Here is a 19,673-nt window from a genome sequence, read left to right on the forward strand (position 1 = left end):
TAGATAAAAGTTGTATAGTGTTTTCAATTACTATGATTCAAACTAGATAATTTAGGAATTTGGAGAGGTATCTAAAACCTTAAATTGTGCATTATCCTAATTGATGCTTGATAGTTACATTTAGCAACTGAAATGTTGATGGGATTAGGGAGATACAATGCATCTATTAACCTTTATTTGTTACTCAATCACGTGAAGTTTTGATTGGTCCATCTTTATCTATCTCATGATATCACATTTTAAGAAAACCTAGAAAATGCCAACACTTTTAGAATGCACACACTCAACACACGCACACAGCACTACATTAGGATTTGGAAATAATTTAGGATGAACAGATACCTATAACACGAATTTTTAGTCAGTTTTGCAATCATAAATCCTTTTTAAAATGTTATAGTAATCTCATCATCTTTCAATTTGTGTACAAATTAATTGACTTAACATGACTCACAATTTGCGTCCTCAAATAGTGACTATACGACTTTAGTAAGTACTTTTCTTGATTCGTTTATAAGTGTCACATGGATCTTATATCTTTTTTTTTTCTTCTTATTTCTCTTAATTTGCAATTGCATATTTTGCCTTGCTTAAACCGCTCCATTTTTTCTTATGTGTGTGTGGTGGGATATATACTAGGATTCTTTCAAAGCTTAGATTTTTTCAAACGTGTTGAAGTCTGTAAATTTATGTTCATTTATTCATAAAAACAGAACAAAAAAGTTGCCAAATTAAAATCCATTGCATGTCTAGCGTGTGGGATGCGCGCGCCAAAATGATTGGCTAAGCAGGATGCGTACGTGGTGAGCGGCTCAATGCTGTCTTGTTTCGCTGAAACAAGGCAAGCATTGCCCTAACCTAAGAATTAATACTTAAATAAAGACATTCTGTATATAGCAATAGTTATACATAAATGTGAATTAACATTAGTTACTCGATGAAGTAGAATCCATCAACTTCAAGATTCGACGGTGGTGACACTTGTTGAATGAGAAAGATGGAAAATTGCTTCATCAATGGCTAGTGTCATGCAATCAGATGGAATGATGACACACAAATGCCCCTTGAGGCCCACCATCAAATATTTAGAGCACAAAGCAAATAATAGATTAATGTTTGCAATTGAAGAGATCATAACAATATAATAGGGTGGTTTGGAACTTGGGAAATATGGTGGGTAGAAGTGGGGTTGGAAAGTGATATAAAAGGAGAGTGGAAAGGTAACAAGCTTTTTTCTTGCCAAAAGTCAAATAGGCCCCTCCTACCATCAATAATCACAATCATATCTCTACTGCTCATGATTCAGAATGGAAGAGATTTGCAACCAAGATTCATCATCATTGCCTATATTAATTATTAATTATTACTATTATTTTTGGTTTTTCTTGGAGGCAAAAAGAAAACCCTAGCTAAAAGAAACCCTAGATTTATTCACACCTCCCATTTTTTCAAAAAATGAATGCTGATTTGTATATATCTCAAGAGATCAATGGTGTTTAGTTTCTTTAACAAAAAAATGAATTACTATAGTAAGGTTTTGAGAAGTTAGTGATGCAATTTTAACTATTGGGCCTTCTGAAAATAAATATAATCACTTTTAACTGGCATAGTCCAAAACAATAAAATAAGAGAAATAAAAAGAATTTACACTTGTGCCATGTAATGATTTGATGATTTCATGCATATCAGAAAAAGTAAACTGGGATTTTGGGAACCTTATAACTAGTAAATTAATTTGAAGATGGCGGAGTATTTAATTAAATGAGATGAATTAATTAAAGTATATTACTGTTTGCTATTTTGTAGCAGAGATACTATTGCCATAGGATCCACAAAATGAGTAGATATTTGGTGTGAGTCATGTGCTCAAAAAAGTTGACAGTCCATTTGCAGAAGAAAACAAATTTAAAGAATAATGTTAGACAACTCAGCCTCTAACTTCAAACAATCCTACAACATTCCTATTGTTTTTGTCTGCGTTTTTTCTACCTTTTTGGTGTTTACTATAATGATCTACTAAATGCATATGTTATCCCAAAATTTTAATTCATCTTAACAAATACATATAAGCCTATATTATGAATCAATGATTCTTTAAAAAAAGGCTATATTATTTTGGGTTAATGATGGCAGTTGCAACAATACAAATCCCACTTTGATTAAAGAAATACATAATACTATGTACATATGAAAAGTATTATTGAGGATTTTGGTGTGATTCATATTTTTATTTAATTTTTTATAAATCTAACGGCTGCTTTTAAAAATTAACTTCCATTTTGTTTTTCTTTTATAATTTAATTGTACCTACTTTTCTTATATAAATACCTTTAGATTTCTACACATCTCCGGATCATACTCTCATGGAGTACATCTCTTCTCTTCATATTCTTTCCAAATTTTATCCAAATTCTACTGTGGGTCCAAACACCCTTACCAATAGTCCAATACCAACTTCAAGGAATGTGTCGGTTTGTGGCCATGCTCAAAGTCAAATTGGGAGTCTCATATATGTATTTTTACTTTCAATTGAAATTGATTGTGTAATTTTTTGAATGAAATTTTATAATTTGTCATTTATTTGTAGAATAATTTAATTAGAAGTTAAAAATTTTTAAAAAATTAAAAATGATGAATAGGAAATAATATATGAATAGAGTAGTAGTACTTAATAAACTATACTTTAAATGATTGTGGATAACGTGGAAAAACATATGAATAGTACATATAGTGCTCAAGCAACTAGTTTCAAGAACCAGGTCAAAGACCTTATTGTATTTTACCTAGTACAAAATGACAACAATTGAAAGAATTTACCTTATTTAATAAAAAGTGGATATATTGTGTTCCTAGATCCACCACTGTACGAAAGACGAGGGATTGCATTTCGCTCCCTCGTCTCGACAATATCCATAGCTCAGCCTCACGACTTTAAAAGATCTCATGGTGTGCAAACTTCTTTAATTATTTGTATTATGTAGGTTGAGTGACTTAAGTCCATCTATATGCAGCAAAGTCCACGGGACACTGTTTATCACTCAATACAATGATAAAAGTATCTCACTTTTTTATATTATGGTTGAAAATAGGATGTCAATATTAAATTCCATAATTAATTCCTAATCAATAAATTAATTGAAAAAAATGTGGGGATTAACTTTATCTTTAAAGTAACATCACAGACAGCTTTCATAGGCCTCCTCATTGTAGTGTGTGGGCTCAGACTGTTTACATTCAGATATGTATATTTCTCTATTCTCAGATTGAATGCTGCCAAGAGTAGTGGAAAGGACAGGAAAAGGGCCATTCTTTTCTTTTCTTTTCTTTTCTTTTCTTTTCTTTTAAGTGGTGTCATTTTATACACGAGTGTCATAATATAGATTGAAATACAAAAATACAAAAAATGATAACTATTTTAATAGAGGATCTAGTGGCGGATGGTGGATGTGGCATGAGTGATTGGTATGTTACTGTATATATATATGGTATTGTTCACATTTAACAGAAAAAAAATCTCTTTTTTCCCCATATATATCTCTTCCCAAATCCTTGCTCCAAGCCCTTTTCCTGTGTGCTGTTTGTATTGAGCAAAAGCAGCAAGAATTGATCTTGAACACACACTAGGAGGTGAAGATGGCTTCTGGTGCATCTCTGAATCAGAGCTTGTTTGAAGAGCAAGAAATGATAATGTCATCACAGCTTGGGATATTCCCTTTCCACACAAACATGGCATCATCTAATTTCCCACTAGGGTTCAACCAGCCCCTCAAAACCCTCTCTCCTCCTTCACCTCTCACAACTCTTTCTGATCACTCCACACTCACTAAGCAGAAGGAAGACTTCCCACCTCACTTCTCCGGACTCCCTCAGCTTCTCTCTTTGCAAAGATCAGCTTCAAATCACTGGTAAAAACACACACACATGCCAAAGTTTTGATTTTTAGGCAATTTTTTATGGAAAGTTTTGATTTTTAGGCATTTTTTTATGGAAAGATTTGATTTTTAGGCATTTTTTGATGGAAAGATTTGATTTTTAGGCATTTTTTGATGGAAAGTTTTGATTTTAGGGCATGGGGTGGGTTGAGTGATTGCATGAGCATGAAGAGGGGCGGAGGGGAGGATCACCACCACCTCGGCGTGGCGGCGGTGAAGATGAAGAAGATCAAGGCAAGGAGAAAGGTGAGAGAGCCCAGGTTTTGCTTCAAAACCATGAGCGATGTGGATGTTCTTGATGATGGATACAAATGGAGAAAATATGGGCAGAAGGTTGTCAAGAACACTCAACATCCAAGGTAATTAATTGATTGATTTTCTTCTTCAAATTGTTTTAATTGATTGCTGATAGCATGACTTTTGTGAAAGAATGTTCATGAGTTGGGAAATGTCAGATCTCATGCATGAGCAATCGAGTGTTTGCATAATTGTTTCTTTCATTATTAATCAATTTACCAATTGATTAATTTTTGTTAATGCTCAACAAGAAAGGGAAAAAGTGAAGTATAATTGGTGACTAATTACAGCAAAACACAGACTGTGTGTAGTAACTAATAACTGATGCATTATTGTAGTACAATGTTGTTGTTAATTCATCTTAAACTCGAATCTTGAATGAGTGGGAAAACCCTAATAATAATGGTCATAATAACTACAATTATTATGCTCATATCTCCATTCTTGCTACATATATTTTGAAATGAGGATACCCTTTTTCATGATCTAGCTTTAGGGTTAAAAAGTAAATCCAACTTTTTATTACCAAATGATTACAGTACATATTCTTTTTTTCCCCTCTTAAATTTGTAGGAGCCATTGCTCTCAATTACCAAAGTGTGCAAACTTTATATGCTATCCAAGAGAGCCCACTCTGTCTATTAAAGCAAAATGTTTTGATCATGAATCCAGCCATTGCCAGTTTGATATTGCAGTACTACTATGCCCATTGCCACCTCAATTTTTCTTCTCATTGTCCTTTTTTTTCTCTTTTTTTCTTGTACTAGAAAAACCCATGATGATTTTCCAGAGTGGCACCCTACCACATTTGTGCATAGTGATATATCTTGGGCCATTGGTGTAAATCTTAGTCTACCAATAAAATATTGCACCTAATAATGTACACAACACATATACATATATACATAGTTTTTTCACTATGCTATAGTACTTATTATCAATGCATCATTTGTAAGCAAAAATTTATTTTGATGTGAAGATGTTTTATGTATTCAGGAGCTACTATAGATGCACACAAGACAATTGTCGTGTCAAGAAGCGCGTAGAGAGACTAGCAGACGATCCCAGGATGGTTATAACATCGTACGAAGGAAGGCACATCCACTCTCCATCACACGACGAGGAGGACTCTCAAGGTGCCTCCCAACTCGGCAACTTCTTCTGGTAATGCCATGGAGATAGATCTCCACGGTTGTATCAATTGTGTTTTTACTTGCCTTATACTTAAGAAACCTCGGAATAACGACACTCCAAAGGGATAGAAACATTGTAATTTCATATGATATCGTATCAATGCGCACCACCACTATGCAAATCGGATCCTCCTTCTCGTATGGTATTTCAATCTCGTATTTTGCTCCACGAATAACCGCTACTGGGTGTAACTCGTTTGTTATGCCTACGCGTGTACGAGATTGAAATACAATACGAGATAGAGGGTATCGTTCGTCGTTTATGCAGCCCTCATTTTAGTGGGCTGCCACTGTTTTGTAGTTACTATCATGTATGTGAACTCTTCTAACATGTTTAGTGGAGTGGGCTTGCATTGTAACCTTATTTTCAACTAGTATTTCATCAAGTCATGGTATTATTTGATCTCAACCTTGTACTTATATCTGATTCAATCTAAACTTCCATGAACTAACTTAAAGCATTAATTGAACATCTATTTAGCTGAGAGTTTTGTGTTGCCATATAATTAGAGAAGCTGAGAAACATTAAAAATATCAAAATAGACAAGGGATGGAGATTTTGAGACTACTTGTGTGCAATTTTAAGCCCAATTTTGATTACGGGCCTAAAATCTGGATTGGTGAATTGCAAAAACACTAGTGAAAAAAACTGGGACAGTTTACATATCCAATCCAATTATTTATATTATTTTGTATTTTATTTATATCTAGGAATGTTTCCGTATTTTTACCTAATTATTTTCTTTGGGTCGAAGGTTTTGTAAAACCGTTTCTACGGAGTATCATTGAAAAAAACGAATTTGTAGTTTTTCAACAAACCGAATATCTTAAATAAACAAATTGAACTACTATTCAGATTTTTTCTTATTTTGAAATAATTCAGTTATGCAAAAAGAAAACAAAAAAGAATAAAAATGCCACCTGTGTATCCACGTGGCTCGTGAAAAAGTTCCAACTCCGTCACTGCCTCTCTCCATCTCCCCTGTATAAAAATTGTTTCTTTCTCCACCACCTACAAAGATAGATACACGCACATCAATTTTGTGTGTATATCTTTCTAGGGTTTTCGTTTCAATTTCAATTTCAATTTCAATTTCAATCGAATGGCTAAGAAGAGGAAATCCGAAGCGTCGCGCCTCGACGAGGTCGATCGAGGGATGTACACCACTTTCTGCAGCGCGGCCAACTCCCTCTCCCAGCTCTACACCCACTCGATGCACCAGCAGCGCCTCTCCTTTCAAGCCGGTGAACGCCACTCGCTGGTCTCTGCCGCTGCCTCTCCCTCTTTTTTGTTTTAATTTTATAATCAATTGTTTTTGTTTGTTGTTGATTATTTCTCTTGTTTGTGGTGGTTTGGATGCTACTTTTATCCGTCTATTTAAATATATTCATGTTATTACAGTAGTTACACGGTTTTCGGCTGATGAACCCCTGTGAATTGAGTAAATTAGTATGGCTGATACTCCTCTTATGTGTATGAATTTTGATCAAAGGGTTCTGGTTTTACCTTTTTGGGGGTATTGGGGGCTGTGTCGTTTGGGGTTATTATTGGTATTCTTGCTTAAACTGTATTGAATAATGTAGTCATAACTGAGCACTGATGAATGATGATTATGGGTTTTGTGATTATATACTTCTTGCAATGCTCATTATTTGCTTGTTGATTTACCAATGTAGGAAAAGCTTTACAATTGGATTTCAAGGCAGCAAGAGCAAGGGGTTAGAGTGATGGGTGGCGACATACTCGCATATCTGCAGGTTTATTCTTCAACTCAGGAAATTGCTATAATGTGTTCAACACTTGTTAAGGCTAGTGTACTTTATCAGTTCTTGGTGCTTATTGAATTGTACTCTTCACACATTGAATGTGGCTTGGGGATGCTATCAATATATCTATATGTTGCTTTATCATTGTTTCTATTCTTGATTATAATTTTGTAGTGTATCTAAATATCAGTTATATGAGCTGTAACTGTGTCTGTGGTGTTGAATTCTGGCGCAAAGCTGGATAAATAATCCAAGAATGTGATCATGATAGTAGTCTTCTACAGTACTGAGCATTGAACCTGGGTGGTTTTCTTGTGGCTAGTAGTTTTGAATTCAAAGCCATGTGACTGCTGATTTGTTAGCTTCAATTCAAAACATGTGCATATGCAAGTACATTGTTTTTTCACTTTGCTAATTCTTATGTTGGAATGAAATCAATACAGTTATGAACTTCAGGTGTTTTGAGTTCTGTCTGAGAACCATGGAAGTCTTCTCCAGACTAATAAAAGTATCTCAGGATATTTGTGACTGCTGATGCTGTTAAGCATTGTCTTCTATGTTGATGAATTTTTATTGGTATTTTGAATACAACAATTTATTTCAATTGCTGTAGCTTGTTACTAGTTTGGTATCTGGCAGGGAGAGTGACTTTGAGAGATACAGACCTGTACTAACTTGATGCGCGTCTTTACTTCTTTATAAATATATATGTTTGTGGTGAAGGTCACAAAACAAATTCAGATGCTATTGTTCAGCTGGTAGTTAATATAGTCTTGTACTCCCTCCGTCCCCAAAGAATATGCCGTTTGGGTTCGGCACAGATTTTAATGCATAATTGGGAAAGTTAGAGAGAGCTAGAGAGAAAAAGTAATTAAAGTATTGTTAGTCCACATTGGGTCCCACCTCATTAGAGTGAAAAGAGTTTTCATAATTGGAAAGTGTATATTCTTGTGGGACGGACTAAAAAGGTAAGAGTGCATATTATTGTAAGACGGAGGGAGTACATTTCTGTCATAGTTGTCTTGTCTGGTCCATCATTTCTTTTTTTTAGATTTGTGGTTGAAATGAGACCCCTTTCTTCGGAAATATAACTTGTGACAGGAAAGAAGGTACTGACATCACTGCTATTACCATGAAGTCTCATAGCTGGTAGATGGCTCAGAGTTTGCTATTGAAGCTCAAGTAGCTTGGATTCTTTCTTTGTCATTTCCCCGTATTTTCTGTTTTAGCCGATTTCTAATATGGAAGCTTAGTTAGAGGCTGGATGGACTAACGTTGTGACACTGTTTTGTTCTTTTCAACATATGCAGAACGAACTTGATTATGGAACAGAAGAACCTCCCCCGTCCCATAGGCAGCAGCAAGCGCAGCCTCAACCTCAACCTCAACAACAGCCTAATAATTTAATCCAGTTACCGCAAACAGGAATTCCCATATCTTCTAATGCATTTGGTCCTGCAACTACTGGACAAGGACTTCGCGCAGGAAATTTAGATCAAAGTAAGAATTATGTGTTTTCAAATGCTCTCTCTAGTCCAGTTCGTCGCACTCTCCAGCACTATCACTTATCACAAGGTGGTTTCTCCTCGAACAATGCCACACGGAACAATGAGAACAGCAACAATCAACACAGAGACGCCAACCCTCTCAGTTCCAACGACACTTTAATGGATATGCATTCTGATAGTCCAGGTCACGACTCTCCTTACTGAAGAAGTCCAATGTATGTTTTGGAGTAGGAGAATCCCCTCCGGTGATGAGAAAGCGATGAAATATGATGACGTTGGTGGTACTAAAAGAAGCAAAGTGCGAAGTCGGGAGTGTAAAAGAAATCGATTGAAGTGTGAAAAAGAGGGTATTGAAGTTGAAAAGGGATTAAATAGTTTGAAGGGAGACATGGTTTCTATTGGTGTTTATGTTTGTCTAGTATTGTCCTTCTCCATTTCTTATGTTTTTGGAACATCGAATGTGTCGAAATATCCTTTATATAGATATATTCATTTAGTTTTTCTTGTCTCAGTGATTATTGTGGTCACTGATTTTTGGTACTTGGTGAAACTCAAATCATAGTTTTGGGTTTGAATTTGATATTATAGTAGGCTCAATCAATAATGAGTTGATGTTCTTGATCATTAGTTTTACATTACAATTTGCTTCAAAACCAGCCCTCAAAGATGAACTACCTCCACATTATACTCGAGCACAGCATCTCCATTAGTATAATTCACAGTATGAGTCTTCACAAAAATAGTCCCTTGAGCCCTTCTAAACTGCCCCCGGCCTCCGACCACTGCAAGCTCACGGTGGCTCTCTGTCACCGGATTCCTCGATAACACGCTCAGCGAGCTCCCCTTGAACTTCCCTGCCGTGAATCCAAGATCCATGCACATCACCAACGTCAGATTCTTTCCCTGGCTCGACGACATATACATCCCCTGAGCATTTCCGACGACCTCCGACGTTGCCTCCGGTCCCTCCGTCAGCACGTCGTCGATGGCATATACCGACCCGAACGCCATCAGTGTCCTCGGCCCCGCGATGCGGACCGCCGTGGGCTTGGCACCACTTAGGACGTCGTGGAGGAAGAAATGGAGGTGTGTTTTTTTCAGCTTGGCGGGTTTGTACGTCGAACTTTTGCCGTAGTACTTTGACTGCGCTGGTGTTGTGCATGTGGTGAGGAGTAGCATGCATATGAAAATAATTGCTTTCTCCATTTTTTGAAAAAAAAAGTTTAATTTTATGTGTGGTGATTTTTGTTGAGAGGGGTTTGTGATTTATAATGAATGAGGGATTGAGGTTGACGGTTTTTGCAAGTCATTAAATGATGTAAATTTTAGTTTATCAACCATAATAGTATAGAATTAATGTATGTGTGTGGATTAATTAGTGCAATTGCAATTGGGAGAGGGAACTGGATCTGGTTTCCTTGATGTGTGTGTATCACTTAGGATTTGTGCATATGCAATTAGGAGAGGGAATTGGATCTGGTTTGATTGATACGTGGGTGTGATTAATTGCTAATTTTCTTAAGTTCTAACTCTGCTAACTCATCAATGCAGTGTATTAAAAATATCTACACAATGCATTAATATGTGAACACATAATTCTGTTGACATTTCAATATACTGTGTTGACATTTTAATGTCACCGTGTTGACATTTTTAATACACTGCGTTGATGAGTTAGCAAAGGTAGCAACTTAAAAAGTTAGCAATATAACACACCCCTATGTGTATTAGGGTGTCCACTATAAGGTGGACACGCCCAATAGCCCCGCCCCAGTTTTTTGTCCATAGCCCCAATTTTTTATCCATAGCCCCAAAATTCTATTTCCGCCACTATAGTGGACAACTCCAATAGCCCCAAAATTTTATAATCAACTTTCATTTTATAATATATCAAGTAATTATTAACAAATTTATCGGGCTCTAATTAGTGGATTAAGAAAGGCCGACTATACGAAATAAAAATAAAAATAAAAATAAAAATAAAAATACAAATACAAATACAATACAAATTAAAATTAGAATTACACACTAAATTAAAATTAAAATCACACACTACATTGAATCTAGTACAAATCACTACCAAGTTTACACAACGCCACTACCTCCCCTACGTGCCCATACTTCTTCAATCAAATCGGCCTGCAGTGTGTTATGTGATATGGTCCTGCGCATATCAGCGAAGCGTTGGATCAAATATTCATTGCTCCGTGGTACGCCCATCTGGATCGGCGCGGAGGCGACACCGTGACTTGTACTTGCACCCTCTTCCGGCGCCCATCGCTCTGCCGCAAATCCTTCATCTTCTATTATCATATTATGCAATATGATACAGGCTAACATAATATTCGCGACATCATCTTCGTGCCAAACTCGTGCCGGACACCGTATAATAGCCCACCGCGATTGGAGGACACCAAAAGCCCGCTCAACGTCCTTCCTAGCACTCTCTTGTTTGCGCGCAAAATATTGTTTCTTCGGTCCTACCGGTTGGCGGACAGTCTTCACGAATACGGGCCACCGCGGATAAATTCCATCTGCCAAATAGTAGCCCCTACTATACTGCGTACCGTTGGCTACGAAGCTGATTTCTGGCCCCTCCCCCGGCACTCCTCGTTGAAGAGAGGCGACGACTGAAGAACATTGATGTCGTTGTTCGAACCTGCCACGCCGAAATACGCATGCCAGATCTTCAGACGGTAGTTTGCCACGGCTTCCAGTATCATCGTTGGATGTTTGCTTTTGAATCCAGTAGTGAACTGACCTTTCCATGCCACAAGGCAGTTCCTCCACTCCCAATGCATGCAATCGATGCTTCCTAACATTCCGGGGAAGCCGTGCACCGACCCGTGCATATCAAGTAGGCGCTGACACTTATCCGGGTTGGGCTTCCGTAGAAACTCCCCACCGAAAATTTCTCGGATCCCCTTACAGAACTGCCTAAGCACCGTGAGGCTAGTCGTCTCACCCATCTGTAGGTATTCATCGAATGGTGTGAAAATAATGAATGGAGTGAGATGTATTTATAGGTGAATTGAAATGTAAAAAAAAAATAAAAAATTCGCGCCGAATAGCCGCGGCTTCTTCCTCGTTACACTATAGGCGCCGCGCCTATAGGCGCGGCTATAGCTCCATCGCCGCGTCCTCGCCCCGCACGCGGCTATCCCGCGTCCGCCGCCTCCCTCCCCCCTCGCCGCGTCCACCTCCGGGGCGGACAACTCCGCCACTATAAGGCGCCCCGCTTTCGCCCCGCTTCCGCCCCAAACGCGGCTATAGCCGCGGGCGTGTTATAGTGAATGCTCTTAGTGCAATTACAATTGGGAGGGAAAATTGGATCTTGTTTCCTTGATTTGTGTCAAACAGTGATTAACGACTCGATTGTTTGAGTGAGTATCATTCAACCACAAAATTAATCAAATTATATAGTATGGACTTGACCGCGAAGTCAGACTTGAGATTGATCGGACTTGAAAATTTACAAAAAATATACACAACTCAAGTCTCTCGCAGATACATGAAAAGGATTTGGAGGCTCTTGCTTGATAAGGATTAAGAATACAAAAAATATATCTCTTCAACATGGTCACAATTCTATGCAACGAGGTCTCCGCTATTGCTAATTTCTTTCCCATACTTCCACGAAAGCACCAAGGTAAGGAAGGCACTATGCTCCTATCTCACATTATTGAAACCCTAATTATCGGGGAGTGTTATATTGTTAACTCAATACTTAATTGCTAACTACAATTAAATAATAACCCTCAGATATTTAAATTAAGGGTCCCGAAATATCAATGCGATCAACATAAAACGTCAATAAGGGTACTAAAGTCAATTTATAATAAATTAGTCGTAACTAACTTTTGAAAAATATTATATAACTTTAAAACACATTAATTTTCTCGATTTAAATTTTTTTTCGCACAACATATATCAAATTAATGATAATTTCATAAGGATTCTAACGAGATCAAATTTTTTTGAAAATTTTCAATTTTTTCGTCAGCAACAAATGTCAACCCAGTATATAAAATATATCAATATAATACATGTAGAATATCATTCTGTTGACATTCTCAAAGCATTGTGTTGATATTTTCAAAACATTATATTGACATTTTCATTCAAAACTCTAATTTGGTAGTTTTTTTATCTATTTTGATTTAATTAATAAAAATAAAAATTACACTTGTCAAATTTTAGACTACTAGATTTCTAAAATCCTATGGTCTTAAATTAGTTGTAGAGTGAATTAGCAAATAGCAATTGATAATCTAATTAGAACTGAATAATCCCTACGCAAGAGTATTGTATTTTTATCTCGTTTTATTCATCTCTTTCTTTTTCTTTCCAATAAAATTCAAATTAAGGCGGTGATTTCACTTCCAAAATTCCAAATAATTCCCGCCGCCGCCGATTTTCACACTCCGCGCATCCAAGCACAGTTCATCCAGATCTACGCCTGCTATCACCGAACAGAATCGCTGTACATGCCTCGTCAAGGTAACTCGCGTATCCCGATCTCTGTATATGCGAATTTTGTATTAATCATCTGTGGCTGTTCATGGCAGACCTATAAAATGCCCTTTGCCGGCATAACCTTTGATCAAATTATATTTGTATTAATTTGCTGGTTTAAGTGTAAATCCGAAAGAGGCGATCTATTAATTAATCAATCATCTGGTTTGAATTGTTTCTCATAGCTCCGTTTTTAATCGAATTATGGTAAACATCAGTACCGTTTTTCGCCAATTCAACTGTAAGCAACTGGAAGTGGTGTAGCTGATGCTTCTGTCCGCGAGCCCTGTATTGTTTGATTAATTTTTTAGATAATTTTTTTGCATACACGCTTGACAAATCTGATAATGTATAAATAACTCCGAGATAAATTGGGGCTAACCTTGTGGTGTCATTGCAGTGAAAGATGAGAAATTCTCAGCCTGTCTACTTTTATTCTCAAACAACTGATTTCATTTGCAGATAATCTTCCATGAAGTCATATGGACCACAAAAGAGAAAGAGAGTTGATATAAACATAAACCAGGATGAATGCATAGGCGTTAGTGTAAAGAAACCTGCCAATGTAACTGGTCAGGAGCCTCAGAGCTCTCCAGGTTAGGCAACTGGATAAACTAACATGTGTATTGTACATGGCATGGGCAGCAGCTTTTTTTACACCTTTCATCCTGTCTTATTTCTTGCGAATCTAATCCTGATTGTATTTATGCTCAATTAGGCTTTCTTGCGTTTATTAACATCGTTTCATAAAAATCCAGATTTATTATGTTGGGAGCTCGTGTTTATCTTATTTAGTCTGTTTTTTATGGTTAAAGGCTCTCATATTATTGTGTCTTTACTGCAGAGTGTCTAACGAGGCCACATTTAGATCATCCAATTAAACTGCAGGTTCCATCTAGAAAAATTAAGCTGCAGCTCTTCCCAATAAATGAACAGGTTCGCTTAGGATTAGAGAAGGTATGAAAAGTTTCATTTGCCCGACTGCCCCACCTCCATACAAGAAATTATAAAATTGGATGAGAAAATGCACTGCATTGTTGGTTTATTGCAGGATGGACACAATCCATTTCTAGAGCTCACTCTAAGTGCTCGGAAAAGGATATCATCAGTTGTTAGGCACCTGAATACTAAGTGGAGCTCTTCAAGTGCAGTGACAGGTCAACTCATGCTTTTTCCCTACAATACAAAGTTGGAACAGTTGGAATCATGCAGAAGATGGACACAGAATGACAGTGCCGTCAGTGTATGGGAGGTGTATATTGATGTGGGCAGTCCTTCCATTTTCCGCCTAAGGTGTGAACCCAGATCGTTTTGCTGTGTAGTCAGTGTAGAAACCTTTTTCCTGGAGTTTGAATATGCAACTTTATTGTTTTGATTTTCAGGTATGGTTGGTTGTGCAATCATCAGCCTGAGATGTTTGTCAGAGTTTGCAATTCTAGTCTTCCAGAGGCTCATACAGGTTCTAAGGACAAAAACGGCTCACCCAGAATTTTGGTGATCCCAAATCACCAAAAGGCACAAACAAATGAATCTTGTGATGTCCTTAAAATACAAGGAAATGCTGATAGAACTTTGCGTTCAGATGTGAATGAGCTGAAAGCTTCAGATGCACATACTGGTTTGGTGGTAATTTTCATGTCCATCTAATCACAATTCGTATGTTTGTTTGCGTCTATTTGTTCTGAGAATGGAGCTTTTGATGATAAAATAGGTACATGTATATAGTTTTGATGAAGATTCATAGAAAGTGGATTGTGTAGGATTGGTGAAATGGGACACTTCCTTGACCTGGGTAAAATATTCGATGTATTATAGAGTTCAAAATTGCTGATATAATCGGATGTATGTTATTGAATTACAGAAAGGAAATGGAATCTGAATATGTTGAATTAGGAGTTGCAGATATATGATGAAGATTGGTAGTAGCCAGGAAGAATTATCTCGGCCACTTATATCTCAAAAAATTGTCTGAATGTTTCTATACTGTTATTCCACTTAGAATTATCTTGAATTTTTCTACCCTTGCATCTTGAAATGTACTGAATTTGCATTTAGTCATATTTATTGTAGTACTGGCGGATGGATACTTTCTAGACTATAATCCTTGTTGGAGAGATTATTAGGTCATAAATGTCTGTATTTGTTCTTTTTAGGATGATAAAGCGACGACTGAGACTGATCCAGTTTGCCCGAGTGTACCTTGGGATAACGATATGACCATGTTGAGCATTGGAGGCCTCCTATCTGAAATATCATTGCAAAGGAAAATTAGTGGATCATATCCAAGTTCTACAAGCAGATCTAACGTGCAGCCAATTGCACCAACATCTGACTTGAGCATCCTTGATCTGCTCTCTCAAGATTCTTTCTTGGGTAAGATGAGATGTCCAAGCACGCAACAGGAAAATGTATCATCCTTGCAACCTCTTTTTCTTGGATCCAGTGATGTAAGCATTGGAGGATTATTTTCTGAAGCATCTTTACTTGCAAAATTGAAAAAGTCAGATTCACAATCAGCGGAAGCAGGTCTTGCACCACTCCAATCTCCATGGGATGATAATTTTACTACCTTAAGCATTGGGGGCTTGTTATCTGAGGCATCGTTGGAGGCCAATGCAGGTAGTAAGGTGGAATTAAAAGAGATCAAATCAAGCTTTGAGCGTCTTGCACCTTCCCAAAAGCCAAAACCATCGCATGAGGCAAACTTATCCATTTTAGATGCTGAAGAGACATGCCATGCTTTTCCCATTCAGAAGTTTCAGTCAAACAGAAATGTCACAATTTCAAATGGAAGAGTTGGTGCAGATGGATGCAGAATTGGTACAAGGTCAAAACAATCACAAGTTCCAAGGGCTGCTAAGGTATGTCCAGCTCTCATTCCTTGATGAACTTTAATTGTAACTACATTGTTAGTTTCACATGTATGTAAGTCTAAAGGTACAAAAGCAACTAAATGCTTAACATAACCAAATCATTCAAGATATTGAGACTCTAGACAGTGGAAATGGTTCTCTGTACCATCCGAACAGTGAAAAACTGGGGCTGGAAATAATTTTATGGTTACTATCAATTGCTGAAATATAGCTTGATCAACATACATGCCTTGAAAAATGGAAGGTTCTGACAACTTGATAAAAGCTGAATTCTCAAGTTTTAATTTTTTTCCATCAATGGAAGCCTTCTTAGTTTCATATTGAGCTATCTTTACTCTTTGTATTTTTGGAGTTGCATATCATGTTATGGTTGATATGTGATAAGGTAATAAATGAACATTATCTTTGTTCATTGTAGACGATCAATGGAATGCTTTTTCCCAAAGATTCTTCTTGTCAAGGATTGGACAAAGATTGCTTGGCTCGTCCGGTAGAAACCTTTGATGAGGATAGTAGACTGTGGCCTTTCAGGGATCAATCAGGTTGCAGTTCTCTCTTTATCAATTGCTGAAATAACTAAAGTTCTCTCAATGCTAGAGTCTTCATACTCCAGACTAACTAATTATGCATTCTTACAAGTAAAGTCTACAAACTAACAAAGTATACATTTGTATGTTGGTAGAATGACCCTTCGATTGGCTATTGAATGCAGCTGGAGCTGGTTGAGACAACATTAATCTGCGTAAATATGATGTTTGATTCTCCAAGAAAGCAATCAAGAGGAGAAACTTGCTGTGGTCTTAAATTGGAATCATCGAGGAGCTTCTAATGCAATGCCGGTTCTTCTCAAGTAAATTTACATTTGTTCAACACTCTTGAGCAAGATGTGTTTTGGTTGAGACAGAAGAATGGTTCAAACTCTCTCTCTATTTAGAAAATTGTTTACTTAAGGTACACACTGCATATGATTTTCACAATAAGATGAGCTTCTTCCGTATGGGATTCAATTTTTTGTTATTAAACACTAACTCCATATTCTCTTCTGTCTTTTTTAATACATTTGAAACCAACAAAATAATGTACACATCTTTGATCTCTATCTTTGTTACTCAACTCCAGATTTATAGCCATGAAATCAGTCTGACCTGCCTTGGATAATTTTTGACTCTTATATGTCTAATTCCATTTCATCAATACACACATGAGTAAAGCCAAGAAGACATTATTCATTCATATAGAATCATCATCAGTTGTAAAAAAGCCAGGAGGAGAAAAGGATATGTACACAATCCCACATTCCCACTTCATTCTAGCTGAAACAAGTAGTAGCATAATATTACAATTCTGAACAATGGAGGAAAGAAAAGACCACTTGTCTTTGGCTTTGTAATGATGAAGTTCAAGAATCACAGTGGTTTTCTGTGAATTTGCTCTTGATCCACTTGAAGCTGCTTCTGAGGGATGACTTGAGCTTACCTTCAACAGCATACATATTGTATCCAGCCACCCTCTTCCTCCTCTTCACCTCCGGGTTGTCGGGTGGCCCGTTGAAGCTGTACGATTTGGCCCGATCTTCAAAGTCGAATCTTGCCTCTGCATATGAAGAAGAGTAATAAGGGAATGACCTGCTCTTCTCCATCAAATTTTTTTTTTCTGAAAAGAAGCCAAATGGTTTAGTATTTGGGAGAGGAAGCAAGTGAATATATGGAAGTAAGGTGAGACAAATGCGTACGTTAGTGTGGGTGGGTTGCATTTGCATGGTCCATGACTGTGACCTTGATTTCAAAATAGAAAGATTTCTCTAAAGATTCATGTGTGCCATTAATCATCTCTCTATTGCACTTAGTTGTCTTCTATTGTTCATTTATTTATTTATTTAAGAAGCAATCCTATGTACTAAATCATACTTCTCTCCACAAAAAGGTTTAATTGTGGACGATACATATTTTAATGCAAAATCAGTAAAGAGGGAAATAGGGAGAAAAAAGTGGTGGATGTTGTTAGTGAAAATGACACCCACCTTATTAAATAAAAGAAATTTACTACAAATAAAATAGAGACTAATTTTAATGGACGATCTAAATGGAAATATTGTATGAATTGAGGTGTATGTATACACCCAAAAAAGTCTACCCCATCAAATCAGAAGGCCACGAATAATAAGGTCTATAGTAAATGATGACCTAGATATGTAGACAATTGAGTCGTTTTAATGAAATTGTTTAAATGAATATATATATGCTTAAGCACTTGATTGATTATGTGAAATGATAAGCCTAAGTGGGAGTTGTATGAGTATGATAAGGTTGGTTGGGTGAAGTAAATTAAAAATAGTGGTTTAGTGAGTTGTGAAAGGGATGGGGTGGTGGGGCCCAAAGGGCTTTTAATATAGAGACAACAATAGTGGGAGTGTAAACCCTCCATTTTTAAATCAGGCAAATGGGGATGTTTTCTACCCTTAAATTGGTTGCCCTTGTTTTGTCTCCTAACTCTTTTCCCCCCCATTTTCCTACCATTTCCAATCAAGTGATTTCCAGGTGCCGCACTAGGAGTCGGAGTATACTCCTTTTATCCACGATTAAGAGTCTTATTTACTTTTAGCATGTGTTTCCTAAATGAAAAATTATTAGAAAAACCACTATACAATGTGAGGTTCACTTTTTTTAAAGAAGACAATATTTTTTATAATTGAGTGTTAATAGAATGTGAGGTTCACTCTTTTTTAAGGAAGATGAATATTATTTAGCATGAATACGATGGTTCTCACACTATACATAAAATTTACAAAACAAATGGCCATCATAATTTGCGATTTTCATAACCAATTGAAAGAGAGATCCTTTTACTTCTCCTCAGTGGCCACCTAAATCTGGTCCTACTACTTCATTGCACTTGGGACCAATTTGAATTTGTGTATGATATTAACTTCTTAAATACAACGAATATATCTAAATAAATAGGGAGTACAATAGATATATTTTATTACCAATCTTAGGCCATCTGCAACGCCGTCTCTTATCCGTCTCTTAACCGTCTCTTAAATTACTATTCTTGAACCTCACTGTACTTTTTTACTCCATCTCTTAACTAAGGAACGGAACCTGCAACCCTCCATCTCTTATCCGTCCATTAACCGTCTCTTAAATTTCTATTCATTCAATTTCATTTTTTATTTTTATTTCCAACAAATTCAATTAATAAAAACAAACTTCATTAAATAAAATAAAATTACAACATAAAATAAAATTACAACTTAAAATTCAAAAAAATAAAAAAAATACATAATTAAAATCCTAAAAAAATAAAAATTACATAATTTAAAATACAATTTTATAGAAAATAAAAAAACTACTCCTCCAGTGAATCATCCCCCGAAGGCGGTGGAGGTACACTGAAGCCACTTGGAGGCGGAATACCAAGTTGTCTTGCCATAAACTCAATTCCGGCAAGATAGGCTTAGTATTAGGGATGCGTCATGTGGGAAGTGTCCGTCATTGTAGCGGTCATGTACATGGACATTAGGGAGTTCGAAGGTGCCCCTGAGCCCGCCTGGCTTGATTCGGCTCGGCCCCTCCTCCCTCTAGTCGC

At 36.8% G+C, this 19,673-nt stretch overlaps 4 protein-coding genes across 4 annotated transcripts; 3 read left to right on the top strand and 1 right to left on the bottom strand.

Annotated features, from left to right (window-relative positions):
- Nucleotides 1–3,395: 3,395 nt before the first annotated feature.
- Nucleotides 3,396–5,820, top strand: LOC121787467 (probable WRKY transcription factor 13). The gene is made up of 3 exons (XM_042186198.1): nucleotides 3,396–3,905; nucleotides 4,067–4,291; nucleotides 5,226–5,820. The coding sequence occupies exons 1-3, from the start codon at nucleotides 3,634–3,636 to the stop codon at nucleotides 5,395–5,397; spliced, it is 669 nt and encodes a 222-aa protein (XP_042042132.1). The 5' UTR covers nucleotides 3,396–3,633; the 3' UTR covers nucleotides 5,398–5,820.
- Nucleotides 5,821–6,392: 572 nt separating this feature from the next.
- On the top strand, nucleotides 6,393–9,208 carry LOC121787468 (signal transducer and activator of transcription C-like). The gene is made up of 3 exons (XM_042186199.1): nucleotides 6,393–6,684; nucleotides 7,100–7,180; nucleotides 8,500–9,208. The coding sequence occupies exons 1-3, from the start codon at nucleotides 6,526–6,528 to the stop codon at nucleotides 8,899–8,901; spliced, it is 642 nt and encodes a 213-aa protein (XP_042042133.1). The 5' UTR covers nucleotides 6,393–6,525; the 3' UTR covers nucleotides 8,902–9,208.
- Nucleotides 9,209–9,357: 149 nt separating this feature from the next.
- LOC121787858 (dirigent protein 4-like) lies at nucleotides 9,358–9,903 on the bottom strand. Its single transcript, XM_042186701.1, has one exon. It carries the CDS (start codon nucleotides 9,901–9,903, stop codon nucleotides 9,358–9,360), a length of 546 nt encoding a protein of 181 aa, XP_042042635.1.
- Nucleotides 9,904–13,040: 3,137 nt separating this feature from the next.
- On the top strand, nucleotides 13,041–17,184 carry LOC121787719 (TSL-kinase interacting protein 1). Its single transcript, XM_042186538.1, has 8 exons — nucleotides 13,041–13,197; nucleotides 13,675–13,808; nucleotides 14,057–14,169; nucleotides 14,264–14,505; nucleotides 14,595–14,838; nucleotides 15,366–16,073; nucleotides 16,504–16,627; nucleotides 16,798–17,184. Exons 2-8 carry the CDS (start codon nucleotides 13,685–13,687, stop codon nucleotides 16,809–16,811), a joined length of 1,569 nt encoding a protein of 522 aa, XP_042042472.1. The 5' UTR covers nucleotides 13,041–13,197; nucleotides 13,675–13,684; the 3' UTR covers nucleotides 16,812–17,184.
- Nucleotides 17,185–19,673: the final 2,489 nt, after the last annotated feature.

The sequence above is a fragment of the Salvia splendens genome, chromosome 22 (genome assembly GCF_004379255.2).
Source record: "Salvia splendens isolate huo1 chromosome 22, SspV2, whole genome shotgun sequence".
Classification (NCBI taxonomy): domain Eukaryota; kingdom Viridiplantae; phylum Streptophyta; class Magnoliopsida; order Lamiales; family Lamiaceae; genus Salvia; species Salvia splendens.

Excerpts from the sequence above, each read along its gene's own strand:
- LOC121787467 (XM_042186198.1), top strand. The coding sequence starts at position 3,634 with ATGGCTTCTGGTGCATCTCTGAATCAGAGCTTGTTTGAAGAGCAAGAA. Across the intron at positions 3,906-4,066 it reads AGATCAGCTTCAAATCACTG|GGCATGGGGTGGGTTGAGTG; the intron begins GTAAAAACACAC and ends TTTTGATTTTAG. Across the intron at positions 4,292-5,225 it reads AAGAACACTCAACATCCAAG|GAGCTACTATAGATGCACAC; the intron begins GTAATTAATTGA and ends TTATGTATTCAG.
- LOC121787468 (XM_042186199.1), top strand. The coding sequence starts at position 6,526 with ATGGCTAAGAAGAGGAAATCCGAAGCGTCGCGCCTCGACGAGGTCGAT. Across the intron at positions 6,685-7,099 it reads CCGGTGAACGCCACTCGCTG|GAAAAGCTTTACAATTGGAT; the intron begins GTCTCTGCCGCT and ends TTACCAATGTAG. Across the intron at positions 7,181-8,499 it reads ACATACTCGCATATCTGCAG|AACGAACTTGATTATGGAAC; the intron begins GTTTATTCTTCA and ends CAACATATGCAG.
- LOC121787858 (XM_042186701.1), bottom strand. The coding sequence starts at position 9,903 with ATGGAGAAAGCAATTATTTTCATATGCATGCTACTCCTCACCACATGC.
- LOC121787719 (XM_042186538.1), top strand. The coding sequence starts at position 13,685 with ATGAAGTCATATGGACCACAAAAGAGAAAGAGAGTTGATATAAACATA. Across the intron at positions 14,506-14,594 it reads CCTTCCATTTTCCGCCTAAG|GTATGGTTGGTTGTGCAATC; the intron begins GTGTGAACCCAG and ends TTTGATTTTCAG. Across the intron at positions 14,839-15,365 it reads ATGCACATACTGGTTTGGTG|GATGATAAAGCGACGACTGA; the intron begins GTAATTTTCATG and ends TGTTCTTTTTAG.